This window comes from Salmo trutta, chromosome 40, assembly GCF_901001165.1.
Source record: "Salmo trutta chromosome 40, fSalTru1.1, whole genome shotgun sequence".
Taxonomy (NCBI): domain Eukaryota; kingdom Metazoa; phylum Chordata; class Actinopteri; order Salmoniformes; family Salmonidae; genus Salmo; species Salmo trutta.
The window spans coordinates 18396070-18412151 of NC_042996.1; the positions used below are offsets into that span (position 1 = coordinate 18396070).

Below are 16082 nucleotides of genomic sequence, written 5' to 3' on the forward strand. Positions count from 1 at the left end.
TGTGTCAACTACAACATGGCTCAAGTGTTACAACATTCATGATTGTAGATTATATGCAACGTTAAATGTACAGTGCTCTGCCCACCCATGGGTACGTCCCAAATGGCACCACATTCCCTATGGGCCCTGGTCAAAAGTAGTGCATTATATAGTGGATAGGGTGCCATTTAGTACCCATCCCACACTACACTTCCTCAAAGTCGGTCTCTGTGGGTGCTACAGACAGTGAACAGATAGACAGCTGCCTGTGAAAGTAAACAAAGATCCTATTTGAAAGTCAAGTTTTTCACTTGGTTTGGATGAAAAGGGGTCTCTCTAATTAGGACCTCTGCACACCTACACACACCTCATCTCACCTGACCTGAAACAACTGATCCCTGTCTCTCTACCTCTCTCTCAAATATAATAATATGTAACAACATAATAATAATAAATGCCATTTAGCAGACGCTTTTATCCAAATCGACTTACAGTCATGTGTGCAGACATTTTATATATCCATCTCTTCCTATTTCTCTCTCTCTCTCTCTCTCTCTCTCTCTCTCTCTATTCAGAGAAGCTAGAAGAGGAAGACATTTGGTAAGACATCTTGATCTCTCATTGGAAAACACATGCAGCACAGTACACAACCTTATTTAATGTACAGTGCTAGGATAGCTTCACTGTTTAAACAAACATCAAGCCTTAGTAAGATAGAAGGACATATGCAAAGATGGTGTGTCAGTGTTATCAGTCTACAGCCTTGACTCAGTGTATTCCTATTTAAATATATATTCCCTGGTTCTCTTTGCAGCTATTCATGGCTAATCATTTACATACCTGGATACAGTAATGTTTGTTTCATTTGAAGACCAATAGCCCTTCATCAACACACAGAGGCTACGTCCCAAATGGCACCCTATTCCCTACATAGTGCAATACTTTTGAAAAGTAATGCCCTAAAAAAGGACAAGGATCTTATTTGGGATGCACCCAGCATCTCTGTGTCTGGCTACTGCCAGGGCCATGACACAACTGGAAGTCTGGTCAAAAGTCCTCTGCTCCACATCAGGATTATGTTCAGTTGGCACAAAACAGGAGAAAACGTTTTCAACATGACAGCTATTCAAGGCAAGCAGATATTCATTAGGTTGTGAAGTAGTTACTATATATTAAGCTCAACATTATCTTAGCGGGGAATGAATGCATGCACAATACAACAACTCTATATTAACCTCCGCTGCTTTTCGCACCATGTATCCTCAACTGTCTCTGAGGACCAAGAGAGTGCCAACTAATACCACATACACAATATACAATATTTACATATCTACAATAAGGCATCTTCATGAATGTGCCGACCTTGGAAGAACAAACTCTCCTGGGGACAATAAAACTCCAAATAAACAACAAAGTGTATCATATTCTGTTGTATGGTGAATCTCTAGGCCTCTGTATCGAGATTCACAATTTTAAAAAACTCCACTCTGTTGTAGATAAACAGATGGGATCTCCTGCCCTGTAGCCTGTACCCATGCTAATATACTTAAAATTTTGTAGTTTGTAGTTTATTTGAAAATACCAACTTTTCAAATACTCGAGGTAGTCGAATATACTGTAGTTTATACATAAAGTCCTATTCGTGTGTTGTAATTTGTGATTATTACAACAGCAAATTCTTAAGTGTTAAGGTCATGAAGAGTCAAAATCATGTTTTTCATGAAATTGGATGATACTTGAAGGAAACCAGATCAAAGTATGAAAAATGACTGTTGCTTCTACATTGATAAAGTTGGATCAAAAAGTTACTGGTCCCCTCCCCCATGTCAAACACTTGGACTCATTAATAAGGGGACAAGGTGACCTTAACTCTCCTTTTAATACACTTGCTGTGTATGTAACAACAATTTTGCTTTTGTAATAATCACAAAGTTACCAAACATGTATAGTACTTGATGTACAGGACTTGATGTCAAGTGTTACTGTATTATGTCTCACTCGTTATGTAAATATATGTTTTAGTCATTTTGAAGCTGCAAAAGTGGTCTGCTCTAATGTTGAGGTGATTCCAGTCCGTCATGTATTTCATACTAGCTATAGGCTATATTAAGATTCATATCTAAGAGCCCTCCAAACCATGTGCTTATGATCATATATTTAGACTATATCAAGATTTGATTGTTCATAAAATATAATAATATATATGTTTTTTCAAATAACTTGCATAATATTATTTGGTTTTCTGAGACCTGTATTTATATTCAAAGAAAATAATTACATTTTAGTTGAACCTCTATATAAACTATATTCAACTACGTTGAGTATTTGGAAAATGTGTATTTTCAAATAAATTACAAAATACAACTATTTTTTGCCTAGGTCTGAAACACACAGAGAACTGGACTCTGATAAAAAACTATTCACATCAAGATATTTTCTCTAAGATTATAGTGATTGATGTTAGGCAGAGTACCTAATATTATATTCCAATATTTCCAATATGACCAAAATGTGTTAAAATGGGACATGGTCAGTGGTTGCCTGTATGGCTCAAAAGCATGATTGTACTCAGACAGACCTAGGTCTTCTCAAACACCTATTTTGATCAATTTTGCATATGCAATGTTGTTCAGAAATGTGGAGTCCAATATGTACCAGGTAAACAAGCTCACATAAATATCCTTTATGATTTTAATTTTGGAGTGTTATTCTTTTGCAAAGCGTTTTACTCAGTTAATGTTTCTATTGCATCTCTCTGCCTAAATGCTAAATTAGACCCAAAAAAGCTGATACAGAGCTTTATAGTCTCCTCTGCTGCATAACACACAATCATCAATGTATGAAGTCACTACAGTAACTGAAGGCTATTACTGGAATCTATTTGCATGTGATGCAGTCATTCAAATGTGTGCTCCAGGAAGACTGGAGGTGTTTCTATGATGGTGAACCAAAACAGTTCATGACCTCTGCATGGTGAATAGACAACGTTATAGTTTGCCAAATACTGCACTATACTAAGCATTTACTGTATACTGTACAAATAATAACAAATAACCATTGGCATCACTGTGATAATTTTAATGTTTTTTTAGTTCTAATAAATCAACTCTTTGTTAAGTGCAACAAAGTTAGTGCAAAGTTAGGGTACCAGAAATGTATACCATAGAAAAAATGTATGTGTAAGCGGTGTTTAACTGGCGGCAGAGAAGTCAGACGCAGGAGAGAAATAACTGTGTTTCCAACGGCGCAGTTTATTACAAAAAAACCCACCGGAAAACATAATAATCAAAATCAATGGGTAAACATAACCCGACGCACACCAGTACAGACGTACACAAACACTTACAATAAACAATCTCCGACAAGGACATGAGGGGAAACAGAGGGTTAAATACACAACATGTAATTGATGGGATTGGAACCGGGTGTGAAGGAAGACAAGACAAAACCAATGGAAAATGAAAAATGGATCAGTAATGGCTAGAGGGTCGGTGACATCGACCGCCGAACACTGCCCGAACAAGGAGAGGGACCGACTTCGGCGGAAGTCGTGACAGTACCACCCCCGAGGTCAGCGCGTCGGCACCGACCTCGGGGACGACCTGGAGGGCGAGGCGCAGGGCGATCCGGATGGAGACGGTGGAAATCTCGCAGCATAGAAGGATCCAACACGTCCTCCACCTGGACCCAGCATCTCTCCTCCGGACCATACCCCTCCCAGTCCACAAGGTACTGAAGGCCCCTCGCCTGACGTCTCGAATCCAGTATGGAAAGAACAGAGTACGCCGGGGCTTCCTCGATGTCCAGAGGGGGCGGAGGAACCTCCCGCACCTAAGACTCCTGGAGCGGGCCAGTCACCACCGGCCTGAGGAGAGACACATGGAATGAGGGGTTAATGCGGTAATCGGGGGGAAGTTGTAACCTGTAACATACCTCGTTCACTCTCCTCAGGACTTTAAATGGCCGCACAAACCGCAGACCCAGCTTCTGACAGGGCAGGCGGAGGGGAAGGTTTTGGGGCGAGAGACAGACCCGGTCCCCCAGTGCGAACACCGGGGCCTCACTGCGGAGACGGTCTGCGACAACTTTCTGGCGCAGTACGGCGTGCTGAAGATGGACATGGGCGGCGTCCCATGTCTCCTCCGTGCGCCGGAACCAGTCGACCACCGCAGGAGCCTCGGTCTGACTCTGATGCCAAGGAGACAGAACCGGCTGATACCCCAATACACACTGGAAGGGAGAAAGGTTAGTGGAGGAGTGGCAGAGCGAGGCCATCTCTGCCCAGGGCACAAACGCTGCCCACTCGCTCGGCTGGTCCTGGCAATAAGACCTCAAAAACCTACCCACATCCTGGTTAACTCTCCACCTGCCCGTTACTCTCGGAGTGAAAACCTGAGGTAAGGCTGAGCGAGACCGCCAGACGTTCCATGAATGCCCTCCAGACCCTCGACATGAACTGGGGACCCCGATCAGACACTATATCCTCAGGCACCCCGTTGTGCTGGAAGACGTGTGTAAATAGAGCCTCCGCAGTCTTTAGGGCCGTAGGGAGACCGGGCAAAGGGAGGAGACGGCAGGACTTAGAAAAACGATCCACAACGACCAGGATCGTGGTGTTACCCTGTGAAGGAGGAAGATCAGTCACGAAATCCACCAACAAGTGCGACCAAGGCCGTTGTGGAACGGGTAAGGGTTGTAACTTACCTCTGGGACGGTGTCTAGGAGCCTTGCACTGGGCGCACACCGAGCAGGAGGTAACATAAACCCTCACGTCCTTAGCTAAAGTGGGCCACCAGTACTTTCTACTAAGACAGCGCACCGTCCGACCAGTACCAGGATGACCAGAGGAGGGTGACGTATGGGCCCAATACATTAGCCGATCGCGGACAGCAGACGGTATGTACAGACGCTCAGCCGGACACTGAAGGGGAGCAGGCTCTGTACACAACGCCTGCTCAATGTCCGCGTCCAGCTCCCACACCACCGGTGCCACCATGCAAGAGGCCGAGAGTATGGGAGTGGGATCCATGGGCCGCTCCTCTGTGTCATACAGCCGGGACAATGCGTCTGCCTTAACGTTCTGAGAGCCTGGTCTGTAGGAAAGGGTAAATACAAAACGGGTGAAAAACATGGCCCACCTTGCCTAACGAGGGTTCAGTCTCCTCGCCGTCCGGATGTACCCCAGATTACGGTGGTCAGTCCAGATGAGAAAAGGGTGTTTAGCCCCCTCAAGCCAATGTCTCCACGCCTTCAAGGCCTTGAAGACAGCCAACAGCTCCCGTTCTCCCACATCATAGTTTCGGACGCGTCCACCTCCACTAAGAACGCCAAAGAGGGATCCGGATGGGCCAACACGGGAGCCACGGGTAAACAGAGCCCTCAGCTGACCACTGCAAGCGCACCGGGCCCCCCTTCAGCAGTGAGGTAATGGGAGCCGCCACCTGACCAAAACCCCGGATAAACCACCAGTAGTAGTTGGCAAACCCTAAGAACCGCTGCACCTCCTTTACCGTGGTGGGAGTCAGCCAATTACGCATGGCTGCAATACGGTCACTCTCCATCTCCACCCCTGAAGTGGAAATGCGATACCCTCTGAAGGAGACGGACTGTTGGAAGAATAGGCATTTCCAAGCCTTGACGTACAGGTCATGCTCCAACAGGCGACCAAGCACTCTGCGCACCAGGGACACATGCTCAGCATGTGCAGCGGAGTATATCAAAATGTCATCAATATACACCACTACACCCTACCCGTGCAGGTCCCTTAAAATTTAGTCTACAAAGGCTTGGAAGACTGATGCCACATTCATCAACCCGTACGGCATGACGAGGTACTCATAGTGCCCAGAGGTGGTACTGAAAGCCGTCTTCCACTCGTCTCCCTCTCAGATACGCACCAGGTTGTAAGCGCTCCTGAAATCTAGTTTAGTGAAGAAGCGCGCCCCGTGCATTGACTCTATCGCAGTGGCTATGAGCAGTAGCGGGTAACTATACCTCACAGTGATCTGATTCAGACCCCAATAGTCAATGCACGGGCGCAGACCTCCCTCCTTCTTCTTCACAAAAAAGAAACTCGAGGAGGCAGGTGAAGTGGAGGTCCGAATGTACTGGTGACGCAGGGATTCGGAGACATATGTTTCCATAGCTTCCGTCTCCGCCTGTGAGAGGGGATACACGGGACTCCTGGGAAATAAAAGCGTCTACCAGGAGGTCTATCACACAATCGCTCCGTTGATGAGGTGGTAATTGAGTCGCCTTCTTTTTGTAGAAGGCGAGCTCCAAATCGGTATATTCAGGGGGAATGTGCACGGTGGAGACCTGGTCTGGACTCTCCACCATTGTAGAGCCAACGGAAACCCCTAAATACCTACCTGAGCACTCTTGCGACCACCCCGTGAGAGCCCTCTGTGGCTAAGAAACAGTGGGGTTATGGCAACCTAACCAGGGTAGGCCCAGCACCACGGGAAGGGTAGAAGAGTCAATGAGGAAGAGACTAATTCTCTCCGTATGACCCCCCTGTCACGGTTGCCGTAAGGATGGACCAAGGTGCAGCGGGAACGTGTATACTTATCTTCTTTATTTATTGAAAAGAAGGAAAAAACTAAAGAAACACGTATACAAAACAACGAACAACACTAAACAGTCCTGTCAGGTGCACAGACACAAAACAGGAGACAACCCACAAATCCCATAGAAAAACACCCTTCTTAAATAAGACCTTCAATTAGAAGCAACTAGGAGCAGCTGCTTCCAATTGAAGGTCAACCCCATTAACTAAACATAGAAATAGAAAGACTAGAACTAACATAGAAATAAACTAACCAGAACATAGCCCAACAAACCCAGAAACACTCTAAACAAACACCCCCTGCCATGTCCTGACCAAACTGCAATAACAAATAACCCCTTATACTGGTCAGGACGTGACACCCCCTGCGTCACATTTACATTTACGTCATTTAGCAGACGCTCTTATCCAGAGCGACTTACAAATTGGTGCATTCACCTTATGATATCCAGTGGAACAACCACTTTACAATAGTACATCTATATCTTTTTGGGGGGGGGGGGTTAGAAGGATTACTTTATCCTATCCCAGGTATTCCTTAAAGAGGTGGGGTTTCAGGTGTCTCTGGAAGGTGGTGATTGACTCCGCTGTCCTGGCATCGTGAGGGAGCTTGTTCCACCATTGGGGTGCCAGAGCAGCGAACAGTTTTGACTGGGCTGAGCGGGAACTGTGCTTCTGCAGATATAGGGGGGCCAGCAGGCCAGAGGTGGATGAACGCAGTGCCCTTGTTTGGGTGTAGGTACTGATCAGAGCCTGAAGGTACGGAAGTGCCGTTCCCCTCACAGCTCCGTAGGCAAGCACCATGGTCTTGTAGCAGATGCGAGCTTCAACTGGAAGCCAGTGGAGTGTGCAGAGGAGCGGGGTGACGTGAGAGAACTTGGGAAGGTTGAACACCAGACGGGCTGCGGCGTTCTGGATGAGTTGTAGGGGTTTAATGGCACAGACAGGGAGCCCAGCCAACAGCGAGTTGCAGTAATCCAGATGGGAGATGACAAGTGCCTGGATTAGGACCTGCGCCGCTTCCTGTGTAAGGCAGGATCGTACTCTGCGAATGTTGTAGAGCATGAACCTACAGGATCGGGTCACCGCCTTGATGTTAGCGGAGAATGACAGGGTGTTGTCCAGGGTCACGCCAAGGCTCTTAGTACTCTGGGAGGAGGACACAATGGAGTTGTCAACCGTGATGGCGAGATCATGGAACGGGCAGTCCTTCCCCTGGAGGAAGAGCAGCTCCGTCTTGCCAAGGTTCAGCTTGAGGTGGTGATCCGTCATCCACACTGATATGTCTGCCAGACATGCAGAGATGAGATTTGCCTCCTGGTTATCAGAAGGGGGAAAGGAGAAGATTAATTGTCTGTCGTCTGCGTAGGAATGATAGGAGAGACCATGTGAGGATATGACAGAGCGAAGTGACTTGGTGTATAGCGAGAATAGGAGAGGGCCTAGAACTGAGCCCTGGGGGACACCAGTGGTGAGAGCACGTGGTGCGAAGACAGATTCTCGCCACGCCACCTGGTAGGAGCGACCTTTCAGGTAGGACGCAATTCAAGAGTGAGCCGCGCCGGAGATGCCCAACTCGGAGAGGGTGGAGAGGAGGATCTGATGGTTCACAGTATCAAAGGCAGCAGATAGGTCTAGAAGGATGAGAGCAGAGGAGAGAGAGTTAGCTTTAGCAGTGCGGAGAGCCTCCGTGACACAGAGAAGAGCAGTCTCAGTTGAATGACCAGTCTTGAAACCTGACTGATTTGGATCAAGAACGTCATTCTGAGAGAGATAGCAAGAGAGCTGGCCAAGGACGGCACGCTCAAGAGATTTGGAGAGAAAAGAAAGAAGGGATACTGGTCTGTAGTTGTTGACATCGGAGGGATCGAGTGTAGGTTTTTTGAGAAGGGGTGCAACTCTCGCTCTCTTGAAGACGGAAGGGATGTAGCCAGCGGTCAAGGATGAGTTGATGAACGAGGTGAGGTAAGGGAGAAGGTCTCTGGAAATGGTCTGGAGAAGAGAGGAGGGGATAGGGTCAAGTGGGCAGGTTGTTGGGCGGCCGGGTGTCACAAGTTGCAAGATTTCATCTGGAGAGAGAGGGGAGAATGAGGTCAAAGCATAGGGTAGGGCAATGTGAGCAGGACCAGCGATGTCGTTTGACTTAACAAAAGAGGATCGGATGTCGTCAACCTTCTTTTCAAAATGGTTGACGAAGTCATCCGCAGAGAGGGAGGAGGGGGGGAGGGGGAGGGGATTCAGGAGGGAGGAGAAGGTGGCAAAGAGCTTCCTAGGGTTAGAGGCAGATGCTTGGAATTTAGAGTGGTAGAAAGTGGCTTTAGCAGCAGAGACAGAGGAAGAAAATGTAGAGAGAAGGGAGTGAAAGATGCCAGGTCATGCAGGGAGGCTAGTTTTCCTCCATTTCCGCTCGGCTGCCCGGAGCCCTGTTCTGTGAGCTCGCAATGAGTCGTCAAGCTACGGAGCAGGAGACCTCGGCTGTGCTGGTGGAGGCGCTGGAAGAACTCCCTCTCTCTCCCAGCAGTCCATTGTCTGGACAATGCGGTCCATGGTGGTGCCAAGGTGGTGTAGTATTGCTGCATGCTCCTGGACGTGCTCCTCCACTCCTATGGCCGGGGTACCGTCTCCTGCTGACTCCATAGTAAGGTCGGAGATTCTGTAAGGGGTGTTTAACTCGCGACAGAGTAGTCAGACGCAGGAGAGAAATAACTGTGTTTCCAACGGCGCAGTTTATTACAAAAAACTCACCGGAAAACATAATAATCAAAATCAATGGGTAAACATAACCCGACGCACACCAGTACAGACGTACACAAACACTTACAAAAAACAATCTCCGACAAGGACATGAGGGGAATCAGAGGGTTAAATACACAACATGTAATTGATGGGATTGGAACCAGGTGTGAAGGAAGACAAGACAAAACCAATGGAAAATAAAAAATGGATCAGTGATGGCTAGAAGATCGGTGACGTCGACCGCCGAACACCGCCCGAACAAAGAGAGGGACCGACTTCGGCGGAAGTCGTGACAGTATGTGAAAACTTTGGAGGTAACTTGTCTGTTTGTTTGGCTAACCAGAGAGGACAGAAAGCCGATGCAGCCCTGTCACACTGTTGATATCCCTCTCTGGTTGTGTCTCAGTCTCTGTTGTCCAACCCATCTAGAGAGCAGACAGACCAGGCCTGACTCACATTACACTATCAGGAAATAAGTCCTCAGGATACCATGATACATGTTTCCTCCAACCCAGAGAGAGATATCCCCTGATATGGATACAAACACAGCTCAATACTTCTCACAACACCTACAGAAAAGTTATATTTCACACATGTCCAGAGTATCCAATAGCCTTACAAAGTGCCATTAATGGGATCTTTATAAATATAAACATCACATTCACTGTATTAGGTCTATTACTATTTTAGAGATGGGTTGGGGCGAGGGGTGCTGGTGAAGTGGGGTTCATGTGTTCAAGTCTTAAGATACAATTGTGAATCTCATTGACAGTACTTTATAAAGGCCATGTGCTGTTTGCGTGCCACCCAGGACATTTTATTGTAGTGGAATAACTTCATGATGTGTTTTATTGCACTGGTCGGCCTTGTGTTTTGAATATGTACATAGTTAGGCAGAGCATAGCTTAACACTGTTTCTACACAGGTCAGACCTCATCATACTCCATTCATACCAGACCCATTTATTCTCTACAAAAGCTACAGCAGGTGAGACAGACTTTTGATACTTTTAAAAGTTTATCAAATTTGACCATGTTTTTGAGTAGTAACTAATCACATGTATTTTAATAAAAGTTGCAGTAAGCTAAGGACCACTTTTAATGTGGATTCATCAAATTGTCTTATTAAACATCCATTTTTTTTAAACAGCATTCTTGTTGAAACTAATAAGGAAACTATTTTAATAAGAATATAACTTAAATGTTAGTCTATTAACCTCTAAATGTGCATATTAAATTAATTAAAGTTTGTGTTATCAGAAAATAATATCAGATGTTGTTTACAGTGCTGACTTTTTTTAATGATCAATCATGCAGCTCAACGCTTGTAATGATGCAGGCGCTGTAGTACTAGTACCTGATTAAATTAACAACTCAAAGCCAAAGTGTGATAACTGTTGAATCCTAAATATGACACCTCTTTATTCTCACACAGGACACCATCCCATCACATCTCCTCTGTCTCTCCTGACCCTGCTGTTCCCATGGAGATGACCTCTCTCCTATTCCTACTCTGTGCAGGTATAGAATTCACCTGACCTAACCACAATACAGTATACTGTATGCACAACATGACAAACCACACTAACTTCTCATCATTCATTAGTTTTATGTGTCCTCAGGTGTCTGCTGCACAGCCGCACTCAGCCGCCTCAGACAGTTCCATCTCAAAAAAAAACCAACATTAAAGTGGACAGCCGCACAGGACTTCTGCCAGAAGAACTACACTGATCTTGTCACTTTGTACAATCAGGAGGAATCTGTGCAGCTGATACAGTTAAAGACATCTCATAGCAGCTATAAAGCCTGGATAGGTCTCCATCGCAAAGAATACAGTCTGAAGTGGTCCAATGGAAACATTGTTAATGACACTGCATGGTTACCACTTCCAAGCCCGTGCACAGAGCCAATGTGTGCAGCCATACTCAAAGATAATACAACATGGGAGAATTGTACAGAGCAGAAATACTTCATGTGTTACAGAAAAGGTAAAACATTCCATGCCACAAAAAACATTAGATTTCCTGGATGTTGTTGCTCCTCATCAACATCTAGTTAATAATATTATAATTCTTCAACAATATCTAGATATCAATTTTTGAGTAGAAAAGTTGAGTAGAGTAAAATGTTAGTCCTTTCTGTGTGTGCAGGGCCTGGTGAATCCTTCCTGATTGAACAGAACATGACCTGGTATAAGGCTCAGAGTTACTGCAGAAAGAACTACACTGACCTGGTCAGCATCAGGAATGAGGGACAGAAGGAGGAAGTGAAGAACAAAGGAATGAACAGCACCACTCCTTACTGGATCGGCCTGCTGTATGATGACTGGGAGTGGTCTGATGGAGGGAGATCTGCCTACAGAGACTGGTCCACAGAGTATGGTCCAAATTACTATCCTCAAGCAGGAGATAATCACACTGTTCTTAACCTGCTTCAAATAGGTATACTCACATTGCCAGAAAATAATGAAGCAGATGATACACTCTGCTCTGAAGGTAAGTTGTCAAAGAGGAACATAGTCAAACTGCTTCTTATTGGTATGAAAGATTGTTACTCTATATGGATAATCGCCTGGTCAAGAGGACTGAACTCGGCACTGCCTTTCTATTCCCTTCACCTGTCAGGTCAAACACAATGCAAGCTAACATGCGATCATGCTGGTTCCACCAGGCTATAATGATATATAACTATTACTGAAATTACTATGTGCCTGCTTATCTTGCCTCTAAAATCTGAGAGTTAAAATGGGTGCTAAAAAAAGCTAATATGAAAAAGTTAAATATCTGGAATACCACATTTATGTCTTTCAGGATCAGTTCGCATCCACATTATCAGTGAAATAATGTCTTGGGAACAGGCCCTGGGCTACTGCAAGAATAATTACCATGGACTGCTGCGTATTGAGACAGCAGAAGACCTGGGGGTGATCAAGCAGAAGTTCAATGGGACTTATTTTACTGGTCCTCTGTGGGTGGGTCTGAGACAGAGCCGTCTCTTTGGGTTCTGGGTCTGGTCCAATGGGCTGCCAGTGGGGTGGAGTAACTGGGAGGGAGACAGACAGCCTGAACAGCCTCTGTCAAACCATTGTGGTGCCATGGCAATGGAGGAGGGATACAAGTGGAGTGATCAGGATTGTCTGTCCAAGCGCTTTTTTATTTGTGAAGAAGAGTTGTAATACATTTCCCCCTTGTTCATTTAATTAACTGTCTTTACCATTTCTCACATTTTGATTGAAACGTGTTCTTTTTAGGTAATTACTGATTGAAATCATCTTGACAAATATGTTTTTATGTTTAAGCTTTCAGCATGCAATGCAATGTACGATATACCTTGTCATTGATATAATGTGTTCTCAAAAATCTTTGAATAAAATTGTGTGATATTTCAGATATATAAAAAATGTTAAACAATAAAATATAGATTATTATGTCATGTTATTAAAATGTTATATTCTCTTGTCATAATACTTTTGCCATTAAGCAAACTCATTTATCCTAGATTTACACACAGTCATCACTATTGTAACTATAGGTTACTGTAATTAATTCTCCAGATAGTCTAAATACAATTATATTTAATTAATAGTATCATGCATGTTAACAATGACTAGGGAAATAAAAATAATAATAAAGTAAAATATTTTATATAATGGATATTGTAAGCATAATATCCCTTCTCTCAATTTCTGTTCTTACTTTAAAAAATAAACAAAATATAAGAAAGAGTTTTTTTAGTCTTCTTTAAAACATATAAAAACACAGTAGATGTTGCAACAAGATGTCCGTATGAGTAACTCAAGGACATAACAGGGAAGAGTGGATGCCACCATCTTGTCTATTTCAAGTTCTCTCTCATTGATCGAGACAGGTGGGTGTCCATCCCCAATGCCGCGTGTCAGGATGACAGACACCTGCCTCAATCAATGAGAGAAGACTTGAAATACAGTAGACATAGATTGCAGCGTACACACTGTTGGATTACTTCATGGAGCAAAAAGTATACATTTATTTTAATAACGGAGCTTTTTCTAAATTCAAATGGACCCCCTACAACTGAATGCATGGAGAGTGGAGACAAGCACAAGACAAGTGAAACAGATCAGGGTGTGTCACAGATTATGTCGTGCTCTTCGGCGAATATGTCATATGGGAGAGAGAAGGACCAAGGCGCAGCGGGTATGTGGATACTCATGTTTATTAAATCAAAAAACAAGTAGAGTATCCACTGGAAAACAATAACCCGATACTCACGACAGCAAACAGTTTTGCAGGCTCACAAATGCAGTGCAAAAACAATTCCCCACAACCCCAAAGACAAACACACACACCTATATAGGACTTCCAATCAAAGGCAACAATACACACCTGCCTTCAATTGGAAGTCCCAATCACCAACACAACATTAAACAAACCCAAACCACCTGCCACATCCTGACCAAGACTAAGCAATACGCCCTCTGCTGGTCAGGACGTGACATGGTGTTTCATAAGTAATGTACTTTATCTACTGGATATTGTAAGGGAAATAGTGAGTTTATTTTATCTCAGTACATGTCATCTGTTATTTTATCCTCCAGCTGATCACTAATACTTAGAGAAAAGTTATCATTCACATCAAAATGTCCAAATCGCTCGTCATCTAGTGCTTCCAAGCCGCACTATTTTTGTTATTTATCTTACATGTACATGTCATTCACTGGGTGTCAACAATAAGCAGGTTGTGTGTCTGCTTCACAGTACAGTACTGTTTAGATGGATATAATGGCTATTTGTTGTTTGGCTCGGAGGACTCGTACTGTTTTGCCCAACTCAGGCCCAATGTTTTGGCCGTGTACAGTGAGCATGCACTCACTTAATCATTCAACTGTCAGCGTTTTGTATTTTTAATAAGTACCTAGTTCGACAGAGCTTAGCTTTAGAATGCTATTACAGTAACTTGATTATGCCATTCTAAGTGCAAATTTAGACAAAATAAAAAGACCTAGCTAGCTAAAACAAAGTCAAACAGTATGTGTACATATATGCCTGAGTTCCCACTATACTTCTTCAGTCTGAAAGTTCTAATCTTATCTTTAAAAAGTGCTTCATGAAGGCTCGGTGTATGTGTTTAAATGTGGTTTTATCTTATTTTTATACCAAACATTGGACATTTTAATTCTAAATCCTAAAACAAAAACATACTCATTAGCAACATTTTTTTTTTTTTTACTTTTAGACAATTTAGAAAATAAATGCAGAAAAGTTGTATTCATCTCTGAAAATCTGGTTTATGCTAATGTTAACCTGCGTTGTGACATGGAAGAGGGTTTGGTTTGACTGTCTGTGAGACATGGACATGCTTGCATGCAGAACAAGTGGCTACCTTATTTGCAGTCCTGACAATTTCTGATCAACCAAACAGTACAACTCTTGTTACAATGAAGGTACTCACAATACAGTGAAAGTTGGCAATGAAATCCAACACCTCCATATTCTCACACAGGACACCAAACAATCACTCACCTGGTCGGCATCAGGACAAGGGAATGGAGGAGGAGATGAAGGACAAAGGGAAGAACAGCACCACTCCTTTCTGGATCGGCCTGCCGTATGATGACTTTGCGTGGGAGATCTGCCTACAGAAACTGGCCTTCTATAACTCAATGTTCTAATAAAAATGAACATACCACAATTCTGTTCATGAAAAGTGTGATGACTGTGGGTAATGGAGGTTCTTACAACACACTCTGCTCTGAAGGCAAGTTGTCAAATAAGAGCATAGATAATGTTTTAAAACGTTCAAACTGCTTCTTATTTGTTTGAAATGTTGTTACTGTAGAATGATATAGGGAACGTTTGAATGAAATATTTATGTGCCTGCTGCTTGTCTTTCCCATAAAACGTGTCATTTAGTATTTTGGGGGTCAAAACGAGTAAAAAAAATATATATATTTAATAATCTCAAATTCACCTATGTGGTTCCTGTTATTCATGTATTTCAGGATCAGTTTGTATCCATGTCATCAGTGAAAGAAAGTCTTGGGAACAGGCTCAGGACTAATGCAAGAAGATCTACCATGGACTGCTGCGAATTGAGACAGAAGAAGACCTGAAGATAGAGATGCAGAAGGTATATGGGAGTGATTTAACTGGCGCTGTGTGGGTGGGTCTGAGACAGAGCCGTCTCTTTGTGTTCTGGGTATGGACCAATGGGCTGCCAGTGGGGTGGAATAACTGGGAGGGAGACAGACAGCCTGATCAGCCTCCGTCCAACCATTGTGGTGCCATGGCATCAGAGGAGGAATACAAAAAAGAAACACTGAAGTTTGTAGAAATGTTCAAATAATGTAGGAGACTATAACACAATAGATACTGTAGCAGAAAATCCAAAGAAAAACCAACCACATTATTTGGATGTTGAGAGAGCCCATGCTCTTCCATTAGAACGTATAGGGAAAACATGTCATCAGGCTCCCAGTGTGCAATTCCTATGGCTTCCACTGGATGTAAATAGTCTTTGTTCAAGGTTTCATGCTCGTTTCTTCCCAAACGAGGAAGAATTATGAGTTTTAGTACTGGGATACATATATGGAAATCAGTCTGTGCGGACGCGACGAAGAGGACACGCACCTGTTAATATCGTTTTCCTGTTGTACATCCTTCTTTCCGTATGAAATATTATAGTTTAATTACATTTTAGGGTAGCTGAGGATTATATAGAAACGTATTAAGACTTGTTTTAACAAAGTTTAGCGGTAGATTTTTGGATTCCTTTCTCTGCATGTTGAACGAATGGATTACTCAAATCGATGGCATCAACTA

At 43.8% G+C, this 16082-nt stretch overlaps 1 protein-coding gene across 1 annotated transcript; it reads left to right on the forward strand.

Moving 5' to 3' along the window:
* Nucleotides 1-532: 532 nt before the first annotated feature.
* LOC115180261 (macrophage mannose receptor 1-like) lies at nt 533-12743 on the forward strand. The gene is made up of 6 exons (XM_029742205.1): nt 533-579; nt 10209-10270; nt 10718-10803; nt 10905-11270; nt 11433-11777; nt 12093-12743. The coding sequence occupies exons 3-6, from the start codon at nt 10767-10769 to the stop codon at nt 12455-12457; spliced, it is 1113 nt and encodes a 370-aa protein (XP_029598065.1). The 5' UTR covers nt 533-579; nt 10209-10270; nt 10718-10766; the 3' UTR covers nt 12458-12743.
* The last annotated feature ends 3339 nt before the right edge of the window (nt 12744-16082 follow it).

What these genes read in the sequence shown, in the direction of transcription:
- LOC115180261 (XM_029742205.1), top strand. Translation starts at nt 10,767, where the DNA reads ATGGAGATGACCTCTCTCCTATTCCTACTCTGTGCAG. An exon ending in CCTATTCCTACTCTGTGCAG is followed by an intron (nt 10,804 to 10,904) that starts GTATAGAATTCA and finishes ATGTGTCCTCAG; the next exon opens with GTGTCTGCTGCACAGCCGCA. An exon ending in CTTCATGTGTTACAGAAAAG is followed by an intron (nt 11,271 to 11,432) that starts GTAAAACATTCC and finishes CTGTGTGTGCAG; the next exon opens with GGCCTGGTGAATCCTTCCTG.